The sequence below is a fragment of the Elephas maximus genome, chromosome 15 (genome assembly GCF_024166365.1).
Source record: "Elephas maximus indicus isolate mEleMax1 chromosome 15, mEleMax1 primary haplotype, whole genome shotgun sequence".
Lineage (NCBI taxonomy): Eukaryota > Metazoa > Chordata > Mammalia > Proboscidea > Elephantidae > Elephas > Elephas maximus.
This window is the reverse complement of record NC_064833.1, coordinates 80,562,415-80,584,315: the sequence shown is the minus strand read 5'-3', so window position 1 is coordinate 80,584,315 and position 21,901 is coordinate 80,562,415. Positions and strand designations below refer to the sequence as shown.

Sequence of the window (21,901 nt, the reverse complement as noted above, 5' to 3'; positions counted from 1 at the left end):
ACAGGTAGGATTTACAACACATAAGAAAATCGTATCAGATTACAAAATGGTGGACAATCACACAATACTGGGAATCATGGCCTAGCCAAGGTGACACATATTTTTGGAGGATACAATTCAATCCATGACATTGTCTCTCAAAAATACTCTCTCTTTCTCTGAAAAAAAAAAAAATGTGTTTTGGCAAACATTGGTTGTACAAGCACAGTATGCCACTGTTGTGCTCTTTATATGCGTGCTACCTCACAAGAAAATATGCGGACCCAGGCCCTGGGTTATTAAAACCTTATATCACAGTTTTGTCCTCCAATGTTTGATTGTATAGTGATTTTTCTACTTAATACAGTTTGATCCATGAGTTTCTAAAAATGCATAATTTAATAATAGAAAATCAGACTTTAGCCACTATTATAAAAGAGGATTTCTACTTTTATTTGTTCAAATGTTTAGCATTAGGAAATAGTATCACTTGTTGGAGAACTAGATGAGTGCAATTTTTTACTTCTCTGCACAATATAGAGATGACCTGTGTCAGTAGTTTCCTAAAAAAGCCTATCAGTGGAATTTTGGTTCCTCAAAAAGAGATACATTTCTTTGTGATTTTATAAGAAGAACATATGATAGAGACAATATGTAACTTGTGATCAGAAACATTTGTAGAAAACATTATTTCTGGTCAAATGATAGAATACTTTCCTTTAATATCACTACTGTTAAACAACTACAAATGTCAGATTAAAAAATATGTTTTCATTGCATCAGTGAGCTAACAAGAAACTAAGGACTTCCGACTTGAGCTTCAGTCTGCACAGACACAAAAAACTGGGGAGAAAGCAAAGCTCAAAGGAATGCCCAAACTGAGAGTATAATAGAACATTTTTATGAGGCTGGAACCTTAAACATCTATATCCTCAAAGATGCAGTGAACTAGACATGAACCCATTCCTAGAGGGAAAACAAAATTTCCTGCCTCAAGTTTTGGTGCTGGATGGAAAAAAATAAAATTGCTCGTGAATATTCATAACCATAATTTAGTCCTCACATGGGTTTATAAACTAAATTCACGCCACTTGGGTAAAGTTGTCCTAAACAGTTAGCACTCAAGGCACCTGATAAAAGCAAAGAAAATCCTCTCTGAGGCTATCTCGCTTTAAAACAGATCATAAAACTGCCCAAAGATAACATGCCAAGGAACTAGACTCACAATGAACAATTCAGAATACGCAAAGAAACAAGATACCATAAGTGTAAGGCAACAGAATAAACATGTAGCTGAATTGAACTCGCAAAGATATCAGATACAGAATGAGAAATAAGTTACTATGTTCAAAGAAATAAGACAAAGTAGAACTGCCCCATAGAGTTTCCAAGGGGCACCTGGTGGATTCAAACTGTTGACCTTTTGGTTAGCAGCCACAGCACTTAACCACTGCGCCACCAGGGTTTCCGTATTTTATAATATAATATTGAATTCACCAAAAGATAGAGATATATTAATTTTATATGTACCTAAAAATATCATCAATTTAAAAAATTTTTTGAGAACTAAAAGATGCTTTAAATGCCTACCGTGAGATTGAGCATTTTAACACACATCTTTTAGCAACTGAGAGAGCAAACAGATAGCAACAAAAATAACAGCATCCGACAGCTATGGATTACACATTTTAATAGCATATGGGGCAGTTATGAAAGTGACCAACGTAGTGAGTCATAAAGAAAGTCTCAAGAAATATGTGATAGCTGGTATCATACAAACTATGTTCTGTTACCATAATGAAGTTGTTAGAAAACAATAACAAAATATAACTGGAAAAATAAAGCAAAAATAATCTGAAAATTAGAAAAACACTTATAAATAACTGAATATCAAAGAAGAAATAATAATCTGAAAATATTTAGAACTGAAAAATGGAAAAAAAAACAAAAATGTGGGATGCAGGTAAAGTATTATTTAAGGACAATTACATAGCTTTATCTTTGAAATAGAAATTAAGACAAGAGGAAGATTAATACACCATTCATTAAAATTAAGACATTTGGAAAAGAATAACAATAAACCCAAAGAAATTTTATAGAAGGAGGTAAAAAATAAGTAAAGGCAAAATTTGAGTCTTTAACAAGACTAACAAAATATACAGCTCCCTGGCAAAACCAGTCAAGAAAAGAGAAACCGGAGTGAGCATAGAGAGAGGGACAGAAAGCACAGATAAGCAATATTATGAATGAAAAATGGGAGTAAACTCAGAGAAGGGAGACATTATTAAGAGGATTTTATGTACCTTACCAATACATTTGAAAATGTATGGTCATCTTAATAGTTGAAGAAAAGTCTTTTAATAAATTTCAACATGCACTCATGATTTATGAAAGGGCTCTTCATAAATCAGGAAGAGAAGAGAGCTTTCTCAACCTTGTATATACAATACACCCAGCAAGCATCATAGGTAAAGGCCAAAAGAATTCACTTTGAGATAGGAGCAAAAAAGAAAGTGCGTGCACCCCGTTTCTGGCCTTGAGGATCTAGCCAGAACAAAAAAGTAAAAACACAAAGAAAGAACTAAAACATACAAATTTTGGAAAAAGAAGAAATAATACTGTTACTTTTCATAAAAGATATACTTGTCCAATAGAACACCAAAAAATAATCTACACCTACATTAGAATTATTTTACTAATTTATTATATACAAAATCAACATATAAAACTCAGTTACCTTTTATACAATATAAAAGTCACAAAAATATTTTTAAAAATGGTAAAATTTATACTAGCAATACAAATACAAACTGAGAAATGACTCAAACAAAAGATATGCAACAAAAATTAGAAAACTTTTAAGATATTAAGGAGGATATTTAAATGGAGAAAACTAAATATGGTAGTTTTTTCAGTTATCTGCACACTGATCTATTAAATTAACATTATTTTAATAAAAATTAGCATTAGATGCTTTTCCTAAAACTGGACAATTTGATTTTATATTTGCATGGAAGGACAAGGGGCCAAACATGACGACAACACTCCTAAAAATGTAGATGAGAGGACTACTCTTACCAGATGTCAAAACTGGTTATAAAGCTCTAATAATTAAGCCACTGTGATATGGGCTTTGGTTAGACGAAATACTATTGGAACAGGTGAGAGAGCCCAGGAACATAACACACATTAAAGTAAACTTGACTTTTGAAAGACCTGATGTTTCATAACAGAGAGAAAAGGAATGACTTCTTATTTATTAAATTAAATTGTTCTTGGGTGATTAGTTGTCGTAGACGGGAAATGAGATCGGACTCTGCGTTGTACATATGCATCGACTTCAGGAATTTAAAATAATAAGGTGAAAGACAAAATAAAAAAAAAAAAACTTTAAAAAATACAATACAGTAGATTATCTCTTTTATGTCAAGATAGGGAAAGATTTGAGGCAAGATAAAATTTAAAATCATTGGCAGGTAATTCTAACCTCTCTCTCACCTTGGTATTGGCATCTCTTGATATGTAGATATTTTTACTTCCATTCAGTTTCAGTCTTCTCTGGTTCTTGGTATGACAAATGGCTTTAGATTGAAACCTGGAAATTTTCATACTAAGTTATGAAACTCTGGATATTATTTAAACCAAATGGTTAACAGGCTCTGCTATTAACTGAAAGATGGGAAGTTCAAGTCCATGCAGGGGCACCTCAGAAGAAAGCACAGGTGATCTACTTAAAAATAATTAGCCACGGAAAACCCTCGTGGACCACACTTCTTCTCTCACACACACGGGGTCTCCATGAGCCGGGGTCTCCATCAGCCAGAGCCTGCTTGAAGGCAACTGGTTTTCTGACACTGCTTCAGCAAGGGAATGGGGAGGGGGGAGAGGGTTTCAAGTGAATGAGTGCCAGGTAGAGGTAGAAGTCCAGGTTCTCCATTGAGGTGGGAGGCTCCTCCACACTGCTGGGCAGGAATGAGTGTTCCGTCTCTCCACATGGTCTCCTCTGACCTCAGTGAAGATGACCTTGTTACCACTGGGTGATAGTGAAGGTCCTGACTGTCCCCTCCCCCTCTCACCCCTTCTGACACCGCCCCAGCTGGAAGGGGAAGGGGGCCTCATTACCGCCAGGTGAAGGTGGAAGTCCAGGCTCCTCCATGTGGTCTACACTGTCACTGCAGAGGAGGAGGAAGGGACTCCTTATTGGCCAGCAAGGATGAAATTCCCAGCTCCCTCTTTGTCCTTGCCAGACACCTTCCTCGTCTTGTTACAGCCTCAATAGTTGGAATCTGCGCTCCTCACATGGTCATTGATGGCTTGGGTGAGGGTGGGGCCACAGTTTTTTTTTGTGCTATCAGGCTGGAGTAGAATAGTTATTGTCTAGAAGTTTTCTATCTTACTGTTTTCCTGGTCCTTCAGCAAAAGAGAGCAGGGTTTGGGGGCTTTTTTTTTTTTTTAGCCATTGGCATTTCCAAGTTAGCCACTTCATCAGCGCCAAATCTGGGATATGTGAAGCAAAAGAAAATCCAAGGAACTCACCACCTTATCGTTCCTCAGGTTGCCAACTGATGTGCCTTTGTCTCTTCACCTTTCAGAATCTTCTTGTGTCTATTTACTCATCCGGGGTTTTGGGATGTATGTACTTAGCAGGAGGCGTACGGAAATGTCTGCTCTACTTCCTGCCAATGGAAGTCTTCTCTTGATCTTTTAACGGTTGAATTTATTCCTGTAACCTTGCCACTATAGATGGTAAAATAAGTCCATGAATAGGGCCTATGAAAACACTTTGTAAACTGTACATGTATGATTAATAAAATATGTATTCAATGTAGGAATTAATCTAAACCTTCAGTGAGAGGCTATACTGTGAGGTACAAATCTTCCAAGCCAGGTTCACGTGCTGGTTGTCATGCTCATGCTTTTGTACCTTGATTTTTTTTTTTTGAATGAGGGTAAAAATACCCACTTCATGGTTTTGTTTTTGTTTTTTTCTTCCTCTTTCTTTATTACATTTGATGAGATGCCATAGGGAATTCCTGTCACACAGTAGGCGATGGACAAATATTATCTTCTTCTTCTTCCCCTTATTTTATCATAAATGGGATTTGATTTGAAAAAACACTAGTCTTCCTTTTCTTTTAAAATATGAAGGTCCTCTTGGACATAGGTCGTAGCACAGTAAATATGTTCTTCCAAAATTTTAGCATGGCTTTAGGCTGCAGTATGGAACAGTAATTCTACTATGGCACATAAACTTGTGGGAAATAATGGTAATTGTTTTAAATAATAATTAATAATTTAATGATATCCCTATAAAGAACTTTACAAACACAAATACAGACACTCATTAGAAGCGACGATGTGGCTGTGGCTGACACAAAGGCCCCGGAAGTGAGCAGTGTATCTCCTGGATGATCAGAGTAGCTATGCTGGAGCTCACAGAATTAACACGTACTCACTAGTGGGTGTCCCAGAAGCTGAATCATGTGATAGATTTTGTTTTATTTAGTCTGTTTCTACGCTTACTATTTAAAACACTGGAAACCAGAGGCTGATTAAACTTCACTTTTCCTTTGAGAAACATGGTAAAGTCCACAAAGAATAACTGAGAAAACCAAAGCAGTTGCTGTCGAGTTGATTCGGACTATTGGCTACCCCATGTGTGTCAGAGTAGAACTGTGCTCCATGGGGTTTTCAATGGCTGAGTTTTTGGAAGTAGACCATCAGGACATTCTGTCCAGGTGCCTCTGGGTAGTCTTGAACTGCCAACCTTTTGTTTAGCATCTGAACACCGTAATCTTTTGCACCACCCGGGACTCCCCACAAAGTATGAGCACTATTAAAAGTGGTTAACTCAGTTTGTCTCCTGGGACTCTGATGAGAAAGACATCCATATCAAATTGATGAAGGCAATTTCACCAAGTTATATCATAGCTATTGGTTAGTTTCTGAGTTATCCACATGGTGCTGCTATAACAGAAATACCACAAATGGGTGACTTTTACAAACAGAAATTTATTTTTGCACAGTTTAGGAGGCTAGCAGTCTGAATTCAGGGTGCCAACTCTAGAGGAGGCTTTCTCTCTCCGACAGCTCTGAAGAAAAGTCCTAGTCTCTTTCGAGCTTCTGCTCCTGAGCCATCCTCGTGTGGCTTGGCATTTCCCTTCCCCTATCTCTGCTTCTTGCTACTTGCTTTTTAGTTTGCTCCTTTTATATATCCTAAGAGATTGACTCAAGACACACCCTACACTAACCCTGTTCATTAACATAATAAAGAAAACTCATTCCCAAGTGGGAGTTTAACCACAAGTATAGGAGTTAGGATTTACAACACATGTTGGGGGGACACAATTCAATCCATAACAGTTAGTGGTAAGTCTGAAGAAGACGGAAGTAAAATGTCAGGTTTTACCAAAGCAGCTCCATCATTGTCTAAGGTTCACTAGTCCTCTGACCACAGGCATGTCACATTGTCAGGAGATTGCTGCATTACCAGCATCCTTCCCACAGTGTGGACAGCCACAGAATACTCAAGCAGCTGCTACACAGTGAACTTAAACAGGATAGGAAAAGAAAGGCAAAGAGAACCATCAAAAGAAAAATAAACAGTCAGTGGAGTTAGTCTTTTTTAACACCAAAACCCAAAATCCAAACCCATTGCCCTCGAGTTGATTCCAACTCATAGCAACTCTATAGCACAGAGTAGAACAGCCCCATAGGGTTTCCAAGGAGCAGCTGGTAGATTCAAACTGCTGACCTTTTGATTAGCAGCCAAATGCTCAACCACTGTGCCATCAGGTCTCCTCTTTAACACCATCAAACTGTTTATTACATTCTGAATTTCACATGAGAATAACTTTCTATAGCATTAATACTTTGACATGTTCAAGTCTTTTCTCCATATTAATTTGTAAAGAGGAAATATTTAACTTTATTCCCAAATTGAAAGTCTAGTTCTTGCTTGTAGGAATTCTTGCAGGTGGTTTCTATTACAAATAAAAATGAGAGAAGGCCCTTAAAGAAACTTTCAGCCCGTAATCCTCTCTTCTGTCTTCTTGTGCTGGGTTGTCATTTAAGTAAAGCCACCATGGAAGTCTTAAATGCCACCGTAGGCACGCTCATTCCAGCTGTTTGTGGGATTGTATAGGTCATCCAGCCGAAGGGCCCAACTTTAGTGTTCATGGATCCATTATGGCTCCACTGGAGGGTTGAAATTCAATCTTCAATCACTGTTCTGGAACAAATTGGCACTCGGGGTTTTTGCTAAAGTAGTTGCCTTGTTCCTGGCTTGAGCTACTCATGGCCTGTAACTGCATCTTTTTAAGGTCTGCTTCTGCTTGAGACAGTTGGAGGAGTTAGGTTGTACAATAAATTCTGGCAGGGGCAGGAGGCTTAGAGGCTGAATCAAATGATGAAATCCCCCTGTTGAGAGAGGAAGGGACATCTTTGAGCAAATATTAACAGAGTATTCCCTTATGCCCATTTTTTTGTGAAACTCCTACCCAGAGTATTATTAAACTAGTATGAAAGAAGAAATGAGAGCGTTTACCTCCTGGTTTCTTTATGTCTGAGTTTGTTTGATGCCTGTAAGAGTATCTTCAGTACTGTTAAGACACAAGTATGAAAATCCCTCCCCCCAAAGAACCTACTGGAATAATGTAAGATCATTTTTAAAACTGTGTGTGGCCAAAGGAAATATTTTAAAAGCTTGCTTAATTGTGGAAGTCTCATTTCCCACTGTTAAACCCCTATAACTTGAAACTATATATTTAGTTAAGTGAAGTGGGTTGATATGCATGGGGGTAATGATTAAAACTTATTTTAAGCAGACTTTAGGTTTACTTATAGGATTTTTTGTGTCCAAACCTGTACCTATCATTTAAATTATTTCTAATTATAAACCAAAACCAAACCTGTTGCCATCAAGTCGATTCCGACTCATAGCTACCCTATAGGACAGAGTAGAACTGCCTCATAGGGTTTCCAAGGAGTGCCTGGTGGGTTTGAACTGCTGACCTTCTGGTTAGCAGCCGTAGCTCTTATCCACTCTGCCACAAGGGTTTCCAATTATAGTTTGTTTTAACATAAGAAGGAAAGCATTTGACTTCCTCTGCACCTATTGACAGTCAGGGAGGAGAAGACCTCTGAATCTAATATTGAGCTGGATGGGGAAGTTCAAAGCTACTTGCTTTAAGGTATCAGGAGCCCTGGTGGTCCAGTGGTTAAGAGCTATGGCTGCTAACCAAAAGGTCAGCAGTTCAAATCCACCACTGTGGATCTTGCATGCCATCTTCAGCCCAAGCCTCATCCTTACCTCCATTACCCCCCTGCCCAATACAAAACAAGATCAAACACTTCAAACCTCTGACGGAGGTTGCTGTTATAAGACACACTCATTTACAAATAAAGTCTTTATTGGCTTCCCAACCCCTGTGAGGTAAATTCTAAACTGTTGTTCACTTGATCAAGTAGTTTACACCTTCATTGTTGAACATTAAGAGCGGGAAAAGCCCATTTAACTTCCTTGAGATATACAGACTCAAAATGTATAAAAAGAATTCAGAAAGTCTGCTTAAATGTTCTGAAAGCAATTGTTTCACTGAATAAAGGTAGTTCAAGGAATGACTTAGAAAATTACACTTGACATTAAGGAAAACCCCTTCCTCTGAGCATTCACGTTTCAGCTCACCTAGCTACATAAGAACTAAGGGGCCTTCTTTCCTTCCTTCCTTCCATGTGTCCTTTCTGTTAAGATTCTTCGTTTTTTAACTTATTAGGAAAAGGAACATATGTTTTTCATCATACTATTTATAGCTTCCAGACTCTTCCCTACTCTACCTTTCGCTTAGAAATGATTCTGTTGTTCTTTAAGTCTACTGCTTCCTGCTCTATTTTGAATTTTTGACTGGTTGTCTTGGTGCCTGTATTTTTTTCTGAATTCTGTCTCACTCCCTGGGTGCTGACAGTGCAGCAGAACTTGGCTGCTGGCTGGAAGGAGAAAGGCCTGGAGATATACTTCCAAAAAAATCAGCCACTGAAAACCCTGTTGTGGTTAGGTGCCTTCGAGTCAGTTCTGAGTCACAGCAACCCTATTCACAACACAATGCAACACTGCCCAGTCCTGAGCCATCCTTAGAATCGTTGTTCTGCTTGAGCTCATTGTTGCAGCCACTGTGTCAATCCACCTCTTCGAGGGTCTTCCTCTTTTCTGCTGACCCTGTACTCTGCCAAGCATGATGTCCTTCTCCAGGGACTGATCCCTCCTGACAGCATGTCCAAAGTACGTAAGACGCAGCCTCGCCATCCTTGCTTCTAAGGAGCATTCTGGTTTTACTTCTTCCAAGACAGATTTCTTTGCTCTTTTGGCAGTCCATGGTATATTCAATATTCTTTGCCAACACCACAATTTAAAGGCGTCAATTCTTCTTCAGTCTTCCTTATTCATTGTCCAGCTTTCACATGCATATGATGCTATTGAAAATACCATGGCTTGGGTCAGGCGCACCTTAGTCTTCAGGGTGACATCTTTGCTGTTCCACACTTTAAAGAGGTCCTTTGCAGCAGATTTACCCAATGCAATGCGTCTTTTGATTTCTTGACTCCTGCTTTCATGGCTGTTGATTGTGGATCCAAGTAAAATGAAATCCTTGACAACTTCAATCTTTTCTCTGTTTATCATGATGCTACTTATTGGTCCAGCTGTGAGGATTTTTGTTTTCTTTATGTTGAGGTGCACTCCATACTGAAGGCTGTGGTCTTTGATCTTCATTAGTAAGTGCTTCAAGTCCTCTTCACTTTCAGCAAGCAAGGTTGTGTCATCTGCATAACGCAGGTTGTTAATGAGTCTTCCTCCAATCCTGATGCCCCGTTCTTCTTCACATAGTCCAGCTTCTCGGATTATTTGCTCAGCATACAGATTGAATAAGTATGGTGAAAGAATACAACCCTGACGCACACCTTTCCTGACTTTAAACCAATCAGTATCCCCTTGTTCTGTCCGAACAACTGCCTCTTGATCTATATAAAGGTTCCTCATGAGCACAACTAAGTGTTCTGGAATTCCCATTCTTCGCAGTGTTATCCATAGTTTGTTATGATCCACACAGTTGAATGCCTTTGCATAGTCAATGAAACACAGGTAAACATCCTTCTGGTATTCTCTGCTTTCAGCCAGGATCCATCTGACATCAGCAATGACATCCCTGGTTCCATGTCCTCTTCTGAAACCAGCCTGAATTTCTGGCAGTTCCCTGTCAATATACTGCTAGAGCCATTTTTGAATGATCTTCAACAAAATTTTGCTTGTGTGTGATATTAATGCTATTATTCTATAACTTCCACATTCGGTTGGATCACCTTTCTTGGGAATAGGCATAAATATGGATCTCTTCCAGTCAGTTGGCCAGGAAACTGTCTTCCATATTTCTTGGCATAGATGAGTGAACACCTCCAGCGCTGCATCTGTTTGTTGAAACATCTCAGTTGATATTCCATCAATTCTTGGAGTCTTGTTTTTTGCCAGTGCCTTCAGAGCAGCTTGGACTTCTTCCTTCAGTACCATCGGTTCCTGATCATATGCCACCTCTTGAAATGGTTGAATATTGACTAATTCTCTTTGGTATAATGATTCTGTGTATTCCTTCCATCTTCTTTTGATGCTTCCTGCATTGTTTAATATTTTCCCCATAGAATCCTTTACTACTGCAACTTGAGGCTTGAATTTTTTCCTCATTTCTCTCAGCTTGAGAAACAGTGAGTGTGTTCTTTCTTTTGGTTTTCCATCTCCAGCTCTGAAAACCCTAGGGAGCACAATTCTACTCTGACACACATGTTAGTCACCATGAATCGGTTCGACTGGACCAGACAACTGGTACTAAAAGTCAAGACATAAAAAGGAAGTGATACGCTAAACTGTTTTGAACTTCATTTAACTTTAGTCATTTCACTAAATAATTGGTTTATGATTTCACGGACATAGCTGTTGTCATCTAACTCCTACAAGAAAAAAATACAAAATCATGCAGAAATTGTGAAGCTCTTAACACTGTTTCTTATTTTTATTAGATGAGCTAAATTGTAAGCAGTTCAAATATAGCATTCCTGGGTCCATGTAGCAGTGAACATCTAAGGCTTGTTCACCTGACAATCGAGACACAGAGCTTCTCTAGGAAGAGCTGCACCTGTGGAGCATAGTAGTAAATCTCCAGGTTATTAGGACGCTTTGTGGCATGTCTCTATGAAGCCGGATCATGATTCGAATTCCATTGTTTGTTTTTTCAGAGCCATGAAAAATATTCAGAAATTTTAGTTTAAAATATAAGATCATAATGTAACCTAGACCATGTCTGTGTACCCAAAACCTGGGCATCATGAACTTCCGTCATGAAGAGTGCATTGGGAGGGACTTTATAGCAAAGGAAACAAAAGTGACAGCAGTAATCTTAGGGCTACATGGACTCCAGGAAGAAAAACACCTAATTTAGTAGCCCAAAGCTTCTTTGAATTGGTCTGGGAAATAGCAATATCGCTAATAGGAATGTTAATTAGTAGTTTTAAATTCTGACTTCAAGGAAATATTTGATTCTTTGTAGTATCATGATTATAAAAATACTCAAGGACATGAATTCCTAGGCTAGAAGTAATGGAAAGAGGGTATCATTCTTATAACATGCTTCAGTTTCACAGTCTTTTATGTAACTATGGCTTGCTCAAATGTTTTCTGATGATTTTGCTAATGTGGTGACCTCATTCTGATCTTTTTTGTAGTGTCTTCCTCCACCTCTTGCCGTGGAGTCGATTTTGACTCATAGTGACTGTATAGGTCAGAGTAGAGCTTCCTCATGGAGTTTCCGAAGCTGTAAATCTTTGTGGAAGTAGACTGCCATACCTTTCTCTTGGCGGGTTCCAACCACTGGCCTTCCGATTAGCAGCCCAGCACTTAATCACTCCTCCACCAGGGCTCTTCCTCTGGCTCTAGTGAGCAGGAAAAAAGGCCAAGGGAAGTGAGAATAAAGATGGCACACTTTCCTTACTGGGAAGTTGAATCTCCAATAGTATTCCTACCTAACTTTGGTTAGGGCAGAATCTCTCCTATAAATCCAGCTTAGATAAATGTCCATGAACATGTGTGGTCACCTTGAGTTTTTATAGCTCTCTAATTGGTATGAATTAATTTTAACAATTAAGAACAATTATTATGAGCAGTTATGCAAAATACCATGTGAAGCATTAAACATAATATATGGATCAATAAGAAACTCACTGTATATTAAAGGAGCTGCTTTTTCTATCTGTGTTGCTTGGACATGAGATGAGGAAGAAGGGACAACCCCTTAGCTACTGGGAATGTGTGTATATTATGGGGTACGGATAGGAAATGTTATTTTCACCTTGCGATCTGATAAGGAAATGCCTGACTGTATGAGAAGAATTTTAAAATACATCCTTCTCCCCTTGCCATCACACCAGAATGGAGACACAGAACACTCGGCCTTTTCCAACTTCTGTTAGGTATACTTGATGTGCCCAGATTACACTTATACTCAGTTCCCTATCCATAATAAAAACTTTCAAGTGTTTTACAATTTCATTCTGAAAGTTACAATCCAATAAACAGCGTTTACGATACAATGAGTGTAGAATTTTTTTGTGAGCTACGGTTATATTTCTCTTCTATGGTTCCAATGTCCCCATCCCTATGCCACTCAAGGAAAAAGTTCTGATGGCTTCTTCATTTTTAAATTCAAAATCATGCCCCATTTTTGCTTTCTTTGTATTTTTGAACCATGCATCCTTTTCATAGCCGGTTTGGTTTCCTTCCTCCTTCCTTGCTTTTTTCTTTCTTTCCTTCCTTCCTTCGTTCCTTCTTTCCTTCCTTCCATCCATCCTGTCTATTAAGATTCTTTATTTTTTATTAGGAAAAAGGACATATGTTTTTCATCATATTATTGATAGCTTCCAGATTCTTCCCTACTTTACCTTTCACTTAGAAATGATTCCACTGTTCTTTAAGTCTACTGCTTCTTGTTCTATTTTGAATTTTTGACTGGTTGTCTTGTTGCCTGTATTTTTTCCTGAAATCTGCCTGAGTCCCTGGGTGGTGGGAATGGTTAATGCCTTTGGCTGCTAACTGGAAGCAGAAAGGATTGGAAATCTACTTCCAAAACATCAGCCACTGAAAACCCTGGGGAGCACAATTCTACTCTGACACACACGTTGGTCACCATGAGTCAGGTCGACAGGACCAGACGACTGGTGGTATTTAAGCCTTGAGTTCTACAGATGTCGTTCGTTCTCTTATTTCTATGGCATCTCTGCATATATCCTTCTGCTTTTCCGCCCTCCTTCTGCTTTCATCTGTACTGCTTGCTTTTTATTTATGCACCATTATAATTCCTAGGTGCCATATTCAGCACTGTGCTGGCAAAAGTTTAACAGCAGGCTCTCTGGGAAAAAAAAAAAAAAAAGATCAGGTGTCTCCTGGTTTCTATGTTATAAATATCCCATCATGACCAATGTCAAATTACCAACTTAACACCATTGACCATGGTGTTGAGAAGAGGTACAGAAGCAGGGTTTACTGCCAGAGCCAGCACACTCCAGCATACCACTAATCAGAATATTTTTGACAGAGATAGTTCTAAAAGATAGTCATACTTTTTCTGAGTTAACAAAGCAACGTGGACATAATTTAACTTCTTTTGGTGGCTGTGGGTTATTATTATTAATATCATGCTTTAAGGCAAAAAGTGGTGTCTCCAAAGGTTATGGTATTTGGAGAGGAGATGTTTCCCGATAAGGTAAATGACTAAAGAGCCTAAGGCCAAAACTAAATAAAATAACTAAGTAAAAATTTCGTTTATTTTTAAGGTTTTTTTTCCCCCTTGTTTGTTGACTTTTTAAAATACAGTACCGAAATCTAGTTTTCATCATTTATAAAATTGTGATAGCTGCTCCTAGCCTATTCTTGATATGATTCCCTACGTATTTTTTCATGGCTTTTTATCTGTGTTCCTATCTCAAACCATCGCCAGCTCATTTTTAAGTTCTCAGGGAATAAATATTAACAGAGAGATGAATTGTCTTCAATAAAGAATATAGTTTTCCCAGTAAGTGACCTTAATTAGGCTTCTCTTCCATTGCATGTGTTTTCTTTAATGTTGTGAAAGAGAATGCTAGCCCTGCATTTCTTGACAGAAAAGGAAATGGGTTTTTCTCTGTTCGAAAAGTTCGCTCTAAAGGTTTTTGTGCTACTCCACAGCTTTAAAACAGGGTTGCTTTTCAAAATGAATTGCCTGCTGCTGCTCTTCAGGGTTCCTCCTCCCCCGGCCCCCACCCAGTACATCCGTCCTGTCTGGGCATTAAAAGGAAAAGAAAGTGCATATTACACCACTGATGGGCCAATAGACGCAACGCTGCATTTTTAGGAGAAGGTTCCTGGGAACTAATTAGAGTCACAAGCAGTGACAAACAGGGCATCGAAAAACATGGTGCCTCTACGTATGTTGCTCTGATTATTTGTGCTTTAGCCATTTCTCCCATTTATGAATGCACGTGTAAATGAATGCAGGAGGTAGTGACAAATCTCTTAATGATCAGAAGATACCCATGAAAGGAATGTGGTTCTGCTGTGGTTTTCTTCAGGCATTTGCTCTTTTTTCTTTTCCTCCATTTTGCTAAAAATGAATCTTAACCAAGGCTAGATTCGGCTTGTTGGATGGAAGGCATTTCTTTATGTCCAAGGAAATTAAAGCTGTTCAGGCATACACCTGCTGCCTAACTAGAAAAATAACTAGGGTGCTGTTTTCATTTCAAGGCTGCAGTTTCTAGTGCCATCAATGTGGCTAATGGTTGGATCATTTGATTAGAATTACTAATCTATCAAAGTAAAATTAAAAAATATTAATCTGAAATGTGTAAAATTAGTGTACAAAGATAGCAGGTGGGATTGTAAAAATTTTAGCTAGAGACTACAACAAATGTAATTTGCACCTGATAACAGCACTGTTGGTATTCATTGGACTGTGTGAAATTTGTCTGCTTTGGCATGTATTTTTTTTAAGTATATTTTAATACATTTTGGAATTGTTTAAAAAAGTCCTTGTATGTAATGAAAATGTAATAAGCTGTGGCATGATTATGGCTCCATAATTTTCATTTGGGTCTTCGCAAAGGATTTTACCTAATCTGGAATGAATTTTCATATAGGTGGTGCACTTCAATAAAATGCAGTTTAAAGGGACTTTTTAACTCTAGATTTACACCAGGGCCAGGAGCCCAGCATCAGTAAAAAAGTAAGCTTCATTCTGAAGAAATGGTTAGTCATTGCCATCACTGACAGTCTAGTGAAAGGAAAAGAAAAGAACAAGATTTGTTTAACATGTATTTGTGCCTGGGAAAAGAGGGATGGGTAACTCTTCCTTTGTTTTCTCCAGATTGGTCCTAGTTCTAGCATTGCAAGCCTGGAGTTATTGTTACAATTATGTGATATTAAGCCAATCACTTTATTAAAAATAATGATGAATTTAAGTCATAATCTATCTGCCTGGGCTTTGCTACTATGGAAAATGATTTAAGGAGTATATCTCTAGCTCTCTAGATAGGTTTGGAGCCCTGGCGGCTCAGTGGTTAAGAGCGCAGCTGCTAACCAAAAGTTCGGCAGTTTGAATCCACCAGGTGCTCCTTGGAAACTCTATGGGACAGTTCTACTCTGTCCTATAGGGTGGCTATGAGTTGGAATCAACTCAATGGTGATGGGTCTAGACAGGTTTAAGACCTATTTAATACTTGAAGTCAAAATACTCTATTTTCTTAGAGAAACTGTATAAAACAGCACATGAAATAGATAGGAAAATTCTAGTGAAAATAATGTCCATAGTGGGATTGAGATTAAATACACAGACTTCCCTAGCAGTGAATTAGATATTAAAATGAGATGATTATTCTTAGATTAGATGCTAATAGACTCCCTTTGCTTTATTGTAGCTCTCGGCACTAGAGAGGCAGATCTTTGACTTCCTTGGCTTCCAGTGGGCGCCTATTCTTGGAAACTTTCTACATATAATAGTCGTCATATTGGGTTTGTTTGGAACCATTCAGTATAGACCTCGATACATTGTGGTGGTAAGTCATTTTTTATTATGTCTTTTCATATAAAAACTACGAAAAGAAGACTACTACAAATAAAGAGCATGAGCAAAATAATTTAAGTTTGATGTGGCATTGCAATTATAGCCCTCAAATATTGAATTCTGCTAAGAGAATTTTATTATGAGAATTCCATTAAGAGAAGATGATTTATCTGTGGGAAGGACAACACATTGTTTTACAGTGAGAGTAAAGTCACAGAACAGTAGGTGTGAAATAACATAATATGACTCAGAGCTTAACTAAATTCGAATTTCATGAAGGAACCTATAATGGGGTTTAGATAGGGGATCTGGTGTGGTCTCGATGTTATGATAAGACATAAATATACATTAACTACCATTTCAATGACATATGTCAGCAACCCTAAAAAGCAAACCTATACAGGCATATGGGGCAGTTCTACTGTGTCACATGGGGGTCACTAGAAGTTGGAATTGACTCTATGGCACCCAACAAGAACAGTACAGGCATAACTGCTTAATTACTGAAAACAAAAGTATGATTTAGTCTTAACTAATATTTTTTTTAATATAGGAAATTACAAATTCATGTATTGGAGGCCATTTAGTAGATTTCCCCTAATGTATTTTATACTATATATTATTGAACATTTCTCCATTTTGTTAAAATAAATATGAAATATAAATTCATACCCCAAATGATGCCAAATATGATCAGGACATACTCCACTGTAGGAGGATTTAATAAGATGTATACTATGACAAAGAACCCTGGTAGTGTGGTGGTTAAAACACTCGGCTGCTAATTGAAAAATTGGTGGTTAGAACTCACCAGCCATCCCTTAGAAAGAAGACATGGAGTCTGCTTCCATAAAGATGTACAGCCTTGAAAACCCTATGGGGCAGCTCTACTCTGTCCTGTAGGATCCCTATGAGTTGGAATAGACTTGACAGCAGTGGATTTGGTATTTTTTTGCTTTTTTTTTTTTTTCCTTTTTTATGCTATAATCCACAACCTAGTGGAAATTTTTCATAGTAATCAATTTTCTTTTTTATAAGAAGAGAGCAGTATTTTAGACTACATATGTAAGAGTGTTGTGACGAATAACAAGCACGTGCAGGTGATTGTACTCTAAAATACTCATTAAGCCTGAATAAACTTAGTGTTCAGTAGAATTACTGAACATTTGTCTCACAAGGGGAAAATCATAGACTTAAAAATACGTCATCTTTCAATTTTGGTTTAATACAATCCAATCTGTCTAAAAGATTAAAGTTACAAATATGTCTGTAAATAAACAACTCTCTATTCTCCAATCTCAAAATTAGCTTTTTGAAAGCTTTCATCACATCACAGAGTGAAGGTAACGGGCCTTCAGAACAGACTGTGCTCAAAATGGAACCCCCTGGGGCACTCAGGAGATATTGTTGTCATTCAGCTTGCTGAGAGGCCCAAGGGAAGTCTGTTTTACTTCCCTTCTCTAAAAGGTAGCCTCTGCTAAACTATTCTGTAATCTATTGAAAGAGTGTTTTAAGGAGTTGGGCTTGCAGCCTAAGATGCTTTAATATCATGCATGGTATCAAATTACAGATGTATTCTAAATATGGCCTACATAGATGGTGAACACCGAAATGTGTTCTAACTATGGACATAAAGGACTTTTACTAACTGCAGGCTTTTAATTGTGTAATATTTTATGATATTAGGGTCTTGCTCAATTACAAAATGCCAGATGGCCATGAAACCAATGTCTTCCATAGAATGAGCTGTTGGTATATGTATAAACAGCGTGGGGGTGGTGTCTGAGCTCCTCTAACTTCACAAGGAGGAAGGAGACTCAAGATCAAGGCAGAGATCAGACACGGACATGCCTTCTCTCTCTGCCATCTTTACCAACTCTGACACCAGCCATCCTTCCCAGAGCACTTTCTACTGGGTTTGATAATTCATTACAATGACCACACAGAAGTCACAGTCAATACTCATGATAATAGGTTTTATTCTGGAAGAAACAGGTTACAATTGAGTCTCTGGAACCCTCAGGATACAATTCTTCTATCAGGACAGCCTCTTCCCAGCAGGCTCGCAGGGATGCCTTTCCTTGTCCACTAGTCTCTGCCCAAAGGCACTCAGCTTTCTTACTCCGTAGGCCTGGAAACCCACTTCCTGTCTCCTGTGGGTCTCTCCTTCCTTGGTGGTGGTGGGCTCTTCTCTTTCCTGCCTCTGGCCTGGCTCATTTCAAGCCCAGCAGGATGGGCCACAATCCCTTTGGTGGGCCACAGTTACCCTATTACACAGATTCACCCAGTCCCCTGGGTGGGAGTTACAAAACCATGGCGAGAAAGGCCACACAAAAGCAATCTATTACACCACAATGTACATTAGTGACATCTAGTCCTGTTGATTTGACCCTCTAAATGTTAGCCTTACACACTGTTCACACATCTTCTGCCATCTCCTTCTGATGTATGGACTTCCTGCTTGTTTTCCTATATGTGAGTTTTCCACTACATGGACTCCCTGCTTGCTTTCAGTCTCTCTCCCTTCCAATGAATCCTTTGCACTTTTCCCAAATAACGTAATTCACCTGCTTAATACTCTTCACTGGCTCCTTTGTATCAGCAGGATAAAATCTAAGAATATTCTTTCCTGACCCACCTGACCAAACTCCTGTCTCACAACTATCCTATCTTCCTCCTTTTCTTCCCTCTTTCCTTTTGTCCTTCTAACTCCTTCTCCCTCCCTCTCTTCTTTCTTTTCTAAATTCCTTTCTCCTTTTTTCCATTTATTTACTCATTCAAAGCATATTTACTGAGCTTCTGCTATGTATTAGGCCTCGTGGTAAGTGTAGAGCACGTTGATGAGCAAAATGCAGAAATACTCCCTGCCTCCTGGGCACTTACCTTACAGTCTAGTGAGGAGAAGTGTGCCTTTATTAAATAATCATCCATAAAACAAAAATATCCATTGCTGTTGGGTCGATTCCAACTCATCATAACCCTATAGGACAGAGTAGAACTGTCCCATAGGGTTTCTAAGGAGCAGCTGATGGATTTGAACTGCCGACCTTTTGGTTAGCAGCCAAGCTCTTAACCACTGCACCACCAAGGCTCCACAGTCATCCATAGCAATGTTAAATTGCAACTGTGATAAGTGTTACAAAGGAGCACATTGTGCCATGAGGTGTATAATGGAGGAGCTGACTCTGGTAGGGTGGTAAGGGAAGGCATCCTGCAGCAGGAGCTGCAGAGCTGTGTCCTGCAGTGAGAGTAGGAGTTCACCAGGGAAGACAGGAGGGCAGGGGTCCTGGGCAGGAAGCATCACAGTAGGAGGTCAATATCAGGTAGTTCTGATTCATTCATTCATCAAACATTTATTGAGGACCTACCGGTAGAGTGGTAATGCTAGATAGAGAAGAATGCAAATTCCAGAATCCCTGCTTTCCAGGAACTCATTCTGTAGGGAGGGAGGAGGAGCAGGCCTAGGCTTTCTGGAGGTGGTGGGAATGACAGTAAAAGAGGAAGAATAGCAATGCAGCAGAGGATTGGGGAAGACATGGACAAGATTTGACAGTACAGCATCCTCTGCTTTCTGCTCCTGCCTGCCCCTCCCAGACCCCTTTTGCTCTCCTAGCCTTGCCTGGCATTTATACCCTAGCCCTAGGGATCTTTCCTCGGTCCCTCAAGAATGCCTACTTCCAGTCACTTTATAGTTACTCACCCACGCTCCTTTGCCTCTGTATCAAGAGTATGTGTTTTTATTTCAGTTATCATGTTGGTTTATAATTTGTTCACATATATGTCTTCCCTACTAGACAATGAGTTTTTTGAGAATGCATGAAATTTGGAAGACATATAAGTGGATTCCACTTACCATAAAGAGTCTCTTTATTAATAATAATAAACACATACAGAATGGTGCAATATAGTTCTTTGTTTTTCTCCTCTAGTCACCTATCAGTTTACAGAGTTAACTCTCGATAGAAAGATGGTGTCTCTTCTCTGATATCTTTTCAATTGCTTCCCTCTCCTTCTTGGGTTTAGATGGAGGTGGCTTTAGGTCTTTCAAAACCTTCAAAGAAAAACATCTATAAGAAAAACAAGCCATGGTTTTGCTCATCTTGATCAACTCTTTCAACGTGTTGTGCCAACCAAATCTCTATCTCCTTGTATTTTTTTCAAAACCATCTCCCAGGGAAGAGAGAGAAAGAAAGCAATGAATTAGGGAAAAAGCCCTCCAAGCCAAACATGTCATTAGATTTAATCCTCACAGATATTCTACAAGGCGTGTATTAGCATCTCTAATTTTACAGACAGGACAGAGATTAGAAAGATAGAGTGACTTGCCCAAAAAACACAGTAAGTAGCTGAATGGGTGTGAATATGCCCCACTTCCTTAGAGTCAATACTACTTTGTTATGATGTGTGTTTGTTTCTACCACCTGACTCTAGATGATATGTTGCCATTGTCAATGTAAGTTTTGATACTGGAAAAAGATCTTGCCCTCCCTCCTCAGCTGATCTTTCTAACATGGGTATAAGTTATCTGCTTGGGTGAGGAAATGCCCAGAGAATCATGGGGTAGTGAGTGTGGAAAATCTTTTCACAAAGAGTGTCTTTTGTGAGGAGATTATGTTGTTATTCAGGAAGGTGGTTACCGTGTTGTTTTTATGATACCACATGCAACTTCCCTGAGTTGTTTTCATGAATTCTGTGGTTTGAAGCTACAACTGGTGCCCTGGAATTAATTCTGTGATTAAAAAAATACTGAAAATGAATATAGCTTATGGCCCATTAATCAAAGTGTGCCTCAAGAGGAACCAGCTTTTCAATGGAAATGAGAATAGACCTGTATTAGAAATCTATACTGATTTTTCACAGAGCAGAGAAAGAGCATTTTGACGGCAAGAGATTTTTGTTTCAGATCCACTTTTATTCTTTTTTTGTTTGTTTTTTAGGTAAATGTATAGGTAACAAAACATTTGCCATTTCAGTAGTCTTCACATGTACAGTTTAGTGACATTAGTTACATTCATCATGCTATTCAACCATCACCATTAACCATTCCTAAGTTTTTCCATCACCTCTAGCAGAAGCTCAGTGTCTTTAATCACCTCCACTATTGGCTGAAAAAAATCACCAGTCTATGTTAATTAAACTTAATTCATCCCAATCTAAGAAACACTTTGTAGTGCCAAGTATGTGCTAAGTGCTCACTTAGAGACTAATAAAATATAATGTCTGTCCCTCCAAACAATTTAATGGACTTTCCAATCAAGTTTTGCAAAACACAGATCATAAGTCACTGCTGTTTCTGACATCATCCAAGGTTTGTCACCACTGGATTTAAACGATTAGTAGCCCTTATAAAAGTAGGTAAGGTAAAGGGCCATGCAGAACAAGCTCTCCCCCCAATGGTTGCTGGCAAACTTTCAAACTCCTTCAAGTAGAAATCAAAGCTTATAAAAATGGAACCTTCATTTACCTCTCTTGCACCTCCTGCCACAGCCCATTTCCCTATCTCATACCAGCCATGATGAACGATTTGTTTTCCAAAGACAACACACTGTTTCTTACCTCCTCAATTTGCACATATTGAAAAGCCCTATCCTCCTAATCCACTTAGAAAACTCTTAATAATCCTTCAACTAAATTGTATCCTCTAAAAAGCCTTACTTGACAACTCCACTCAGGGTTAAGGACCTCTTCTGTCTGCTTCTATCAATGCTGGTTATTCTTTCTATCCTAGCACTCAGCAAGATTGTCACCATCTGCTTCTTGCCCATCTCACCTCACTAAAAGAGTCTACTCCTGGA

At 38.6% G+C, this 21,901-nt stretch overlaps 1 protein-coding gene across 1 annotated transcript in view; it reads left to right on the top strand.

Annotated features, from left to right (window-relative positions):
* The window catches only part of NKAIN3 (sodium/potassium transporting ATPase interacting 3), an 852,054-nt gene that overhangs the window by 429,159 nt on the left and 400,994 nt on the right, over positions 1–21,901 (top strand). The window contains exon 2 of the mRNA XM_049853728.1: positions 15,961–16,098. Within this exon, the coding sequence (XP_049709685.1) occupies positions 15,961–16,098 (138 nt within the window). The remainder of the gene's footprint in view (positions 1–15,960; positions 16,099–21,901) is intronic.